This window comes from Coenobita brevimanus, chromosome 47, assembly GCF_032717465.1.
Source record: "Coenobita brevimanus isolate Jiangsu-jjx chromosome 47, ASM3271746v2, whole genome shotgun sequence".
NCBI classification, from domain to species: domain Eukaryota; kingdom Metazoa; phylum Arthropoda; class Malacostraca; order Decapoda; family Coenobitidae; genus Coenobita; species Coenobita brevimanus.
Genome location: NC_137000.1, coordinates 10,864,131 through 10,877,159, shown reverse-complemented (window position 1 = coordinate 10,877,159; position 13,029 = coordinate 10,864,131). Strand labels below are relative to the sequence as shown.

Below are 13,029 nucleotides of genomic sequence, written 5' to 3'. Positions count from 1 at the left end.
TCTGGTCACGATTCAGTCCCCTCTGCTCCGTCATTTTTCTCCCGACTGGTTCATGTTCTCTCTGGTGCCTCGAATCCACCTCGACAGTCAAGCGCACTCATGTCTCCGGCGTGGCTTCCTGGACCCAAAGAATTCGTTCAGCATCTTATTCTCCTCTCCAGCTCAACTGCCGAGGTTCCACCAATAACCCTGCTGACCTAGCTTGTCACGCCCATCCCTGTTGACCCTCTGCCCCCGTATGGACACACACAGCTCCTGCTATTCATTACACACCTGCCACTGGTGCTGGCCGTCCACCTATCCCGCCAAATTATATCCACCCTTCTATCTAGTACGCCCCATCAGGAGGACAGGGGTCCGGGGATAGGCTACTAAATTCAGATTTTTAAAAGTGAGTTTGACCAGTTACTCTTCCCTTAGGGCACGTAAACAATATACCCTAACAAGGGGAAGAGAGGGAAATGGAGGTAAAGAGGATGAGGAAGAGAAGGGAGGGAGGAAGGGAAGCAATGAGGTTTGGTGTAGGAAAGCTACTAATGCTGAAGTGAATATCTGTTGTTGAAAGTTACACTCATCTTCCCAGCTGATTATCCCTTTCAGTACGTGACAAGTCTTACAAATATTAACCCTCGTACTGAAGGGGTTAATGAGGTCTATAGCTAACCCCAACTACAAATTTATCCCGGCCTAAATCAAAACCTATGGTGGCATCAAGAACAAAATAAACAAAGGAAATAATCGTAGTCCAGAAGTTACGCCCTGTCGAGAGCACGTACTCACTTACCTATTTTAGTCAAGTCCAAGGAGACACCGCAGGCCTCTGGTGTTTAGGAACGTTCGGATCTCCTAACTCTTCGTTCGAAAAGGCACTGACCCACTCCTCCCCAGCACACAACATACCTATAAAAAAAAAAGAAAAAAAAAAAAAGCCGTTATTCATCTACAGTGTATCTTATACCTTGTGTTACACTAGATCTAGTTTCAGTATTTGTCTTTTTAGCTCCCCATTGGATCCGGGCATTGTATTTTTGTATCACATTAACACGCCCTTCTCTGAGGGCCTGATTATTTTTTTATTCATTCACTATTCTATTCTAACTGTGGCTATCGTTAGACGGTACTATTCACGGGAGGGAACGTTCGGTCTTGCAATACAGTCGACTCTTTAAAGGGTTTCCATATGGATATTATATTCACGCTGCCATCATGGAATTTTCTTCACTAACCCTTGTCTTATAAAGAGTTAATTCAGCCCAAGATGAACGTCGACCCATCAATAGAAGAAGGTGGCCACAAAATCTGTCACCATGTTCTTTATTAGGATGCCCTCTCACCGACTGACACCCCCTCACTCATATACCTTATACCACCTCATCCTGCCTCCCCCACCATATTGAACTCTCGCCAACTCAGACCACCCTCTCATTATGCCTTTCCACCCCATCAATCTCATCCTTTGTGTCTCCCTCCCTATCTCATCCTCCATCGCACTCACACTGTCTTAGTCACTCAATATCCATTCTCTCCACAAGGCCAAACCAATTCAAATGACCTTCAACATTTTCCACAGCATCCACATCAACACAACACCATTTAACTCATTTTTCAACTCGTTTCTTCATGCAAATCCACACGCTCCCCTCTACTAAATCGTTTATGCTCCTAGGACTTTTTACTTTTGCCCTTGCAACAGAGTCCACGCTTCACTTCCATACGTTAGAGTTGGGATAACAATACTTTCATGCAACGATTTATTTACCATCATGCTCATTTCCCTGTTTCTTATCACTGCGAGCTTACAACCGTAATAGGATAATTAATGGAAAGGATAATGATACGACACAACCACTCTGGATCTTAAGTTGTATTTCCACTACTTCTCTACATTGGTAATCTGGATGAGAAAAAAAAAAAAATACTTTGTGACAGGAAGAAGTTAGTGAGCCACATTCCCGTTGACTCTGATTTCGTAACACCACTACTTCAGCAATTAATTCTGCACATTAGGCCACCATAGCCTCTAATATCCCCATGTTGGTATTTAACAGGGGATAAATGAGATACACGAGGATGTTGGGGTGTAACAGGCAAATTAAATCGCCGAGAAGGTACTACGAAATTTCTTAAATCAATGTAAAATAAGGCTCATGTGAGGCGTCGATCGTATGCTCATATACCATCTTCATCTGGGTCCTCCTCTCTTATATAGGCTGCTCTGTGGTGTTTCGTGTTGGGTGGAGGTGAAGAAGAGGAGGAAAAGGGGGAGAGATGGCGGAAGAAGGGAGAAAAATGATGAGGAAGAAAGGGGGAAAAGGGGTGGAAAAGGGGAAAAAAGTGATGAGGAAGGAGGGAGAGAAGAAACAAGAGTAGAAAAAGACACCAGGAAAATATGAAACTGTTAGATGAAAACGCACATAAAAGTTGGACGATACTGGAGAAGAGGAAAACGGAGGAAATGAACAGGGAGGAGGAGGAAGAGAAGAGTGAAGAACAAAGGGATAAGGAAAAAAAAACACACACACAAGCTGAACAAGATTGGGGGAGAAAACGAGACGGATGAACTAGGAAGACGAAGGAAAAGATAGAAGACAGAAGAAGAAGACAAAAGGAGAAATAGAGAGAATGAGAAAAAAAGATGTAGGAAAACACAGAATTATGAAAACAAGCTGAACAAGATCGATGAAGAAAATGAAGAGGAGAAAGAAGGAAAAAGGAGGGGAGGGGAGAGGGAACATGGAAGGTAGAGGATGACGAAGAACAATGAGGGATGGGGGAGGAGGAAGGTTAAAATCTGCTTTGCGTAAAGAGAACGAGCTGAGACAAGGATAGAGGAAGAGGATGGGCATGAAGAGAGAAGCTGAAAGGAAAGGAAAAAGGAAATACGAGGAAGGAGGCCGAAAAGATGAATGTAAAAAAGTGCAAAACACGAGTGAAACGAATGGTAACAAACAATATAGCATTCCACTTCTGAAGATTCATCAACGTTCTTTCCCGTACCTCAATCTCTCACTACCCCAGCGTCATGTTTACGTCGTGGTTGTTGCTGTTGTGATCCTGGGCTTATCTGAACGTGAACCCGGTGGACTGCAGGCTGAAATTACCCTTCGCAGGCAGTCCACCAGCCTTCCTATTGGCGGATATGAAGGAAGATGAGGGACTTGTATAATTATCGAGGAGCGGAACTACCTGGTTATCTCGATCCCACCACGTGAAGGCGTTCCTTTCCAGCATTATTCCATCAGTTTCTTAGGCTATCCAAAAACACCACATCCAAGCAGAGAATAAGAGAGTGACTATTTGCGTGTGGCCAGAAACTTGCAGTACAAGTTTGTGTGTGCAGATCACTCGGTTTTGCCAGCATATTCCACACTGCCGTTGACACCAAGCCTAAAACATGCATAGCTCGTTTGAAATATTACAACAAGATACTGTTATTGATAAATCCAGAAAAAATGGTCAGATACATGTATATGCGATGAATCGGTTGCACAAACTGCTGACCCTTCGATACTTTACTGTCCCTTTAATAAATGGATTAACCTTACTTTTTAACACTGGCTAACGTAAACCATTTCGGGAAATATATTACAAATGTTTAAAAATAAGGATACAATGTACATAGAAAGGGGAACAATGGTGGAAATAAACTCATATAATATTCACAATCTTATGAATTATATATACCAGTATATATATACATAAATAAAACATATTCAAGTGTGTGTGCTTTCTAAATACATATATGGTGATCCATATAGGACGCATCTCAGTTCTCGTGTGTTGCGGAGACGGCTCTGTTGTGTTACCAGCGTCTACTCCGCCTCACTTTCATTTCCCTTAACCATTTTCATGCTTTATAGAGCCTGCTCATGTCTGCTCTTTTATGGCTGCTGTGTGTATGGTTGAGTAGTTGTTTTACGAAGCATCACCGCACACCAGCTGAGTGAACCGTCCCTGCACCACGCAAAACAGAAGGGCGCAATATACGAACCACCTTATTTATTAGACCATACGAGGTTCCTGCAATCCCTTCCACGTCTATAAATCCTTGCAGAGTAACAGCCACGGCGACATCCATGCCTGTCTGTAGCAAAATATAGCGGTTTTTTTACTGCTCAAGTACTAGCGACAACTGAAGTCCTGTCATCTCCAGCCTTTCCCTCCATGACCTTTCAAAATCAGTCTTTTGAATCCGAATAAAGTGACATTGATGACGCTGATCTATGGTTAAGGCAAAAACAAAAACAATCACCGTCAGTTGGTGCAGAATTACGAGACCGATTTTCAAAGCCCATGAAAAAAAAAAAAAAAAAAAAAAAAAAAAAAAGAGAGAGAGAGAGGACTTTTGCTGCCGAGTGTACACAGGAAACGTAAACCGGAATTAGGCTAAACATACTTGGAACAATTCACTGCCAGGTACTCAGTCAGCGAAGGTGTGGTTAGTTCAGTTCAAGGCCCGTATTCTTGTCACTTACGGAGGCTCCCTAGCACCTCTTCCCTAGCGATTTATTCCTAGCACCTCTTCCTTAACAATCGACTTCAGGATCCAGGCATTTAATATAATTTTGAATGTTGCTGATGAAAAGTTGGTGATACTAAAATGACTTAACACAGAAAAGGATAACAAGGTGTAATAAGCAAAATAAATCGCTTTGGAAGAGGTGTTAAGAGGCTTCCTTGACTGACGAGAATACAGGCCATGGTCGGTCTGTTACGTCAATTCCCTAAAAACGACACTTTAACCTTAGCCGTAAAAAGGCCCAGATTCACAAACTTACTATCAAATTTCAGTCGTAACTAAGATTTTTTTTTCTATTGGAAGGGAGAGGCGTTTTAGAATTTTAAATATAGGATGGGCAAGAGGTGGTCCAATAACTACGAAGCGGCCTACGGAGAACACTTTAGGGGGGTCAGGGAGGATATTCAAGAAATTAGGGGGTCAACCAGGGATATATTTCAGGAGAGTCCCTCATGACACGCCCCTGCAGGATGGACAAGAATGCAATATTTTAGTATCTTATTTTTCCTGCATAAAAAAATCAGATTTACAAAGGGGAACTGATCGTAACTTTGTAAATGGCAAAACAATATCTTCATACCTTGTTCCTCCTGCATAAAGAAATCAAAGTTATGACACGGAATTAACTGTAAATTTGTAAATGTCAATCCTGGAACACAGAATCCCTCAGATATTTACACTGCTCCTAGAATTGTGTTGTTTGACGTCAATTGTAAACGAATCCAATAAACTGTAAGTAACTAAAGACTAAGGCATTAAGGATGAGATTTGTGTGTATATAATGTAATGTGTGTGTGTGTGTATCAGCCTGCATCCCACATTACAGAGTGTTGTCGGCAACGATACAGAAAGGTTAGACTTGTTCCATCAGTATCACACGTTTCCGAAATCGTAAAAAACTTAGGGCTTGTCCATATCTTCGCATTCCCAGTTTTAACAATTGGCCCTTAATTCTTCCCAAACTTAATCTTACACATTTCTACCTTAATCTTAAACCTAATCCCAGTCCTGCTGGCACGAACACCTACAACCTAAGGGAACTCAAGCCCAGCTTCGTGTTATCAAAATAACGTCAGGCTGATAAAATTTTGCTCTTAATACATACTGTACATAAAGGTCAGTATGAGTTAGGTGTTAAGATGTATATTGTGTGAGTGTGGGCATCGTATTCTCGTCACCCTAGAAGGCTCCCTAGCACCTCTTCCTTACCTGTTTATTTTTGCTTGTGCCGCATCAATACACTCTTAGATACTAAGTATGCAAACTGCTGATACTAAATAACAGTAACAGTAGCAGCCAGTCCCTTACCATCCCTTTTGGTGGCATGGGACAGTCCGGAGTCAACTACTGCAGTCCAGACCATTTAAGTCACTTAAGTCACCCATCGTTCCTGACAGAATTTTGACATGACAAAAACCATCTCGTGCATTCAAACCCTGGCACATCAGCTGCACACCTTCCTCCAGCCAGGGTTCTACTGCAATATCATGCAGGAGAATATAAACCCTGCAGAACCCAGTGTCGCCTACCAGTGACGGTGAGGGGCATTTCATCAGCTTAGTGACGAAGAGCCTTTTTTTTTTTTTTTTTTTTTTAATGAAAGGATGAAGGAACCAAAGACCAGAAGCCTGTAAGATTGCTCCTTCCAAGGGAAAAAATAATAACAAAGAACCAAGTTCAAGATCTGTTCATTTCGAGATGCCTGGACACACTGCGTTTAAAAAACTGGAGGTCACAGACTTTAGGAAATACAGACAATGCAAGACAGTATGCTTAGTTATCTGTCCTGCAAAATCTCAAGCGATGCAACTTCGATCTCTGGAGGGTTATGATGTAAGATGGAAAAATTAACTGCTAAGGAAGAGATGCTAAGAACCTTCTTAAGGCTCTGAGAACACTGTCTTGGGTGTCTCTGAACAGAGGAAGTGGCGAAAGCTGTGTGCACTGATTGATTCAGCGTACGTATTATTGGTCCAGTCACTGCTGCGGATACACAGGTATTTCATTCCGCCTAACACTGGCTAAACTATTCCAGATGGAGAAAATTTTTAACAGTAAGGGCTAAAACGTTTCAGTTAACCCTTCAGCTGTAGTGAGCATAAGTATCCCAAACGAACTATTTTCCCGTATGAGGATTTTACTCATATCAACACCAGATGAAGACGTGAAACTGAGAGAACCTAATGCAGTCACCTCTTCCTTACCTCTGATTCATTCCCCAATGTCTCAGACCCAATTGTTGAACCACCGTGGCTTTAAGCAATTGATGCACATTACATTCTCAAAACAAAATGTTGATGGAGATGAATTTCATGATCGTGAGGAACTGATAGCCATATTGTTAGAACAGAGAGCAGGAAGGTGTGAGCGAGATTCTGATATTTGACGGTCATATCTAGAACCTGTAATTGTTAGATGTGATCAGCCTCCATCTCATATTACAGAGCGATGTTTGCAACGATACAGAAAGATCTTACACGTTTTATTATCATTATATGTTTCAAATTTTTTGCAAAAAAGAGGGAAAAGAAAAAGAAAGAAAATCAAACATATGGGAGCTTGTCCAAACTTTCGCGCTCTCTGTGCTAATGATACGGCCATAAGTGTTGACAGACCAAGCGGAGAAAGATGGCGAGTGTACTTGTCTAGTCCTACAGTCAGTCACCTTGGGCGACAACCTCGTCAATAATGCAACATGCATCACTAATACATCCACCAACGTCTAATTTACACAGGTTCTGGTGGCCACACTACCAACGGGATCATCGCGGAATGTTACTACTCAGTTTTGAATCCCCTTCACTACGGCGTCCCATTTCTGCTTGAAGGCCGTCTCTAAGTGTGTTACGTGTCTCTGAACTACAGGTGAGTTTATTAGGCGAGGTTACGCACCCCAGAAGCTACATTACGCAGCGTACATAGCGAAGGTTCTAATATGCTACTTCATTCAGTGTGCTCACATGCAGTTTAAAGACAAGTAGGGCATACGTTGTGTCTGGTATGGCTTTGGTGTCATATGACCTTTATTCTCGATATAATCAAACAATTTCATCAATTTTCGAAAAGAAAGCAATGTAATGAAGGTGTTAGGAACAATCTTTACTAACCCCCACACTAATATATATATATATATATATATATATATATATATATATATATATATATATATATATATATATATGCTTGCTGCCACCAGACAATTTTATCCAACATGAGGACCCCTCGTAGTGAAGGGGCTATCCAACACACTTTTTCTTATGCATGAGACACTACCCCACAGTATTTTGGTACCATTAGTCCCATATATATAATAGATATATTTAATATACAGATGCCTGGTAATGAGATATATATGCATGAATTTATAAGACACATTAAGAAACGTGAAAATTATGTACAGAAGGAAGTATGATGAGATGCCTTGTGTATTAAATAACCATCAGCAGAGTCAAGTTGCAGCCTCTCCATTACTCTGCCTTTGCTCAGGTTCACGACATAATAACCTCCTGTGTCAACAACCCCACACAGCCTTCTTTCATCTCAGTCAGTCGGCCATACTCTCTTTGGAACAAGGGATTCCATAGCCTTTTTTTCCCTTCGTGATGAATTTTGCACATAACACCTTTATTCCTGTATCCTACTTATCTTTTTCTCTAACCCCTATGCCCCGGGGCTGGATTCAGAAACTTCCCATCCATCCAGGAATATTTACGTATAATTACTCATCTTCGAACTCCATGAAGAAAAGGGTTACACAGAAAACTAAGATGTCTATGATGAAGTTCAGTCTTTCCTCTGCAGGTAGCTAAGAGGATGAATCGTCACTAGCGTGCTTACTACTGCTACGGAGGCGAGTAAATGACAAGTTATCGTGTGTGTGTGTGTGTGTGTGTGTGTGTGTGTGTGTAAAACTGCAAGGAGTAGTGGCACAAGTTGTAAACGACAGTGGGGCAACAAGATGTCACTACCTTTCGTGGCCATCCCTTGCATGACACAACACCCCTTGGGATGCCCCTTTTCGTGTCATATGATATACTCCAGGGGATAGGGGGTTATATCAGATTAATTAATGACATATCAGGTAATCTATATCCGTAACATACAAGAGGATAATAAGGTGTTACAGGCAAAATTAAATGCTGTGTATAAGGTATTGTGAAATCCCGTGAGCCAATGAAATTATGGCCGTGTGTGTTGACTATTGATCTACTATTAAATGAGTATTAGGTGAGGATCAAAATCAATGTAATAGATCCCTCTGAAGAATATGACCTATGCTGGTATTGTGAGAGCAGCCGTAGCACCTATTGTGACCTCTCTCCTTCACTGTGTTGTGGTGTCAGGCACTAGTATAGTCTTACCAATGTGATATATAGATACTGCAGGAGATAAGACATGTAGCTTCAGTTAAATACTATACTGGGTGATCCATATATTACGCAGCTTAATCTCGTTTGTTGTGGGGACGGCTTAGCATTACCAGTGTCCACCTAGCGAAGCTTTCTTCTTCACACAACTTTTTTCATTACAGTGTGTGCTACTTTACATCCATTGACTGCATGACTGATTAGAAAGGTCATAAAGCAGCCTAAATATGTGCTCCTGACACCAACAAGCCGTCCCCACAACACACTAGATGTAGGGGCACAATTTACAAACCACCCTGTTTATCTGCTCGTGAACTGTACTTCTATACCCGTGAAGATGGTGCCTGCAATCACTTCATCCTTCTCTATCATGTAATTAAACTGTACAGCAGAACTAAAGTACCCGTTAATGCTTAAATGATGCTGTGAGGAGCGAGATATATAAAGAGCTTCTCCAGGGATATCCATTTCTGTAGCACACATATATATTCACCTTTTCTTCTCACGGTACATTCCTCTCACTGTCAGAAATCAAGAATCTCAAGTAGTCAGTAGTATAGAATAAGCCATAAGTGACAAGGTCCAAGTTCCACACATATTCCCTCTCTCTGATGAGCCGCTAACCTTAACACAAACGATAAGATCACTGTAAAGCGGTGTGTCACTGAATCCAGCATAATGCACAATAAAACATACAGTACAGTCACAGGGTTGTGTTGAAAGACGAGCATCTGCAAAATCGTCCTAGTGAGAATGACATAAAACTTCACCCAACATCTCGGAATGCTGTTGTAGATTTCTTTTTTTTTTCTTCTCCCGTAGTTGCATAAACGTAGGTGGGGTTTATCTGAATGTATACACCTGCCAGTGAACTGTGTGTGTGTGCAGATTACATGCAACATCTCGACACCATAATGAATCACATCCAAAAGGAGTTAAGTATATGTGCTTTACTGAAACATCGAGATAGTTAACACCCAGAGGACACACTTTCTTACAACACATAAGACAGCGCTGGGCATAAACGATGGTGATGTGTAAGTGTGTGTTGTCCGACGGTGAAGTACAGCACTGCAACTGAAGATGAAGCATTGCAGCTGGAGGTGAAGTACAACAGCCATCAATGGAGACCGGTACAATCAAGAGAAAAGTATGCCTACAATTTCACTCCGTCTACTTCATACTTAGGGCGTGTCCGTCACTTTCTGCCCTGATGAAGTATATCAGTGAATAATCTATGGGCAGAGAACCGCTCCAGGCCTCTCTCGGCTTAAGAATAAGCGTCACTAGTGGAAACTATGAAGCAGGAAAAGGCAAAATTTCAGGCAAACTTTTGGCTCTTGAGTGTACAGCGCTTGCCATCAAGGACAAGTGTACAGTTCGGTGATGTTGGCCGGGTGGGGAGGAACAGCGTCGGTGCAGTTCGGTTGTACTTATTGAGGTCAGCGATCAGAGCAAGAGGAATCACGGATGAGTTCAAAAGTACAGTCCCACCCAGTTCCGCGTCTAGAGGCAAGCTTCAAGAATCGAGCGATATCATTAAATCCAGCAATTCTGTTCAGTAATTTCTTAGTTACCTAGAATCCTTAGTATGTGTCCTACAAAGAGGTTCATCCAGTCAGACATAAACAAACGCAACTTCTCCAAACCTGAAACTTGCCCGTAAAGGTGTAACTGGAAGGGACCACACATCATGAAAGACACAAATCAAGTACAGAAGTATTTGGTCACTGTAGTGTTTTCAAAAAGTCATATATGTAGATATTACAAAACAATGATATAGATTTAAATATTGCCTTGCTATTTCTGCACGGCATCACTGGATTCACATGCAGTTGAATAATATAAAGTTTAAAACCAGAACAGACAGTAAAATGGAACAGTCAGCTATTTCTTGAATGTTCATGGGAAATATATTTACACTTCACTACTGTCTCTCTCAGTATTATTATTATTAGTTTTTTTTTTTTTCAGTATTTTGCCATCATCATCAACAACAGCTACACCAGATACAAGATACACCGTCCACTAAATATAGATATCTGAGAGGTGTTTTGCTGTGATGAGGATGGTCTCAATCGGATACATGTTAGCGAAATCATTGTGCAACGGCGATTCCTCTCAGTCTAAAACACACACACACACACACACACACACACACACACACACACACACACACACACACACACACACACACTATACCTTGAGGGGTGAATATAATGCATTAAACTGCCAATTAGAACTCTCCCTTAATGTTTTTTGAGTTGTGAATTTTATATACAGAATCCTTGTCTTAATAAATTTCTTACCAGGTAGTAAATATAGCGTGCGCATTTTTATACATAATTCCCCATTGCCTTTCGAATTAGGTTAATTTATGTACACCACTCGAACCCACAGTCACAAATTAATCATATTTTGATCGTGTCATTATTAAAATATAGTGCTTTTCAAATGGCAGATCATCATAATCTGTGATATATATATATTCATTTATTTTCACAGACTAGTGGACGTTTTTGGAGTCTTCAAAACTTCACTTTTCTACTAGCCATCATAAGTCCATCTTCAATCTGTAGACCCGTGCTAGAGGTGGGGTTAGGTAAGGTTAAAATGGGTTAGGCTAGGCTAAGCTAGGTTAGGTTAGGTAGGTCAGGTTAAGTTAGGTTAGGCTGGTTAGGTAAAGTCAGATTTGGTTAGGCTTGGTTAGACTGGACTAAGTTACGTTTGGTTAGGTTTGGTTAGGCTAAGTTAGAGTTTGTTTGGTTTGGTTTGGCTAGTCTGACAGGATAATGTTTACCTGTAGCAGTTTCTGAGCAGGCTAGGTAAAGCGTTGCAGGGTGCAGCAGGGTGAAGGCCTGGTGAGAAAAGGTGTGATGGGGATTAATCGGGGTGCTGGGAGGTGAAAAATGGGTGTATCAGGATGTGTGTGTGTGTGGGGGGGGGGAAGGTGAGGGCTGAAAAAGGGAGAGTAAATACTGAATGGAGAAGTCGTGTCTAAGAGTGACATTGTGAATAAGGTTATTGGAGAGTGTGAAGTAAGTGTAACTGAATAATGGTCTAGTCTGGCAGTGTGTGTGTTGGGCCAAGAGTGAATGTGACAGGGGATAATCAGTGTGGTGGGGAAAATGAGTGTGACGGGGGGGAAATTAGAATATTAGAATACCAGGACTGTGACGTGTGTGGCAGGGTGGGGAATGAGTTTTATGGGCCAACATTAGGTATGGCAGAACAAAACAGACTAGTGCAATGGGTGAAAATTAGGGATGGTAGGACAAAGATGGGGTGTGGCAGGGTGAGACAGGGTAAGGCAGGGTGAGGCAGGGTGAGGAGGGTGTAGCGAGGGTAGGCAGGGTGTGACAGGAAGAGGCAGGGTCAGATTGGTACGCCACGTGAAGCTACTCGATGATGAGGCACTTGGGCAGGTGGAGGTGGAGATGATGATGGAGCTCTGGAGTGGCTCCAGGGCAGTTGGTAAGCTCCAGCTCCTGAAGGTGTCGCAGCTGCACCAACGACGACAGCCCGGCGGAGGTCACCAGCGAACAGCCTGCGGAGGGAGGTCGGATGAGGCACTGACCCTCTGAATAGCGAAGGAGGCAAGGTACATGATTCATATTTTCCAACCAATGAGAACTACAAATATACATGATATTCTAACTACTTTGCATTACGGGACAGAACGAACAGCCTGTGGAGAGAGGTCGATTAAGGCACTGAATGCCTGGGTAAGAGAAGGCATATTACTCAATCTGCAACTAGTGAGAGAAGGAACAAGTCCTACAGATATATCTACGTTATTCTCTAATTTGGACCAGAGGGCTTAGTAAACAGACTGCAGAAAAAGGTTGCATGAGACACTGATTCTCTGAGCAGCAAATGGGTATTAGACGGATTTTATAAACAGACGAGAAGAACTACTATTAATTTAGCTAGCTAACTCTCTAACTTTGACTAGACGACACCCCCCTTCACACACACACACACACACACACACACACACACAAAAGACACCCCCCATGAAAAAAATAATAATAATAACGTCCGCAAAAAAAGGTTCCATGAAGGGGTAGTTCTTTACCAGCAAAACAGATCTGTAAACATCAATCTGATTTTCACCCACCAGCAGGAGAATCTATTACAGAT

The 13,029-nt window shown here is 41.9% G+C and overlaps 1 protein-coding gene across 1 annotated transcript in view; it reads right to left on the bottom strand.

Annotated features, from left to right (window-relative positions):
* Positions 1–12,284: 12,284 nt before the first annotated feature.
* LOC145398943 (uncharacterized) overlaps positions 12,285–13,029 on the bottom strand; it is a 176,529-nt gene continuing 175,784 nt past the window's right edge. Inside the window, exon 4 of the mRNA XM_080271681.1 lies at positions 12,285–12,433. Within this exon, the coding sequence (XP_080127807.1) occupies positions 12,285–12,433 (149 nt within the window). The remainder of the gene's footprint in view (positions 12,434–13,029) is intronic.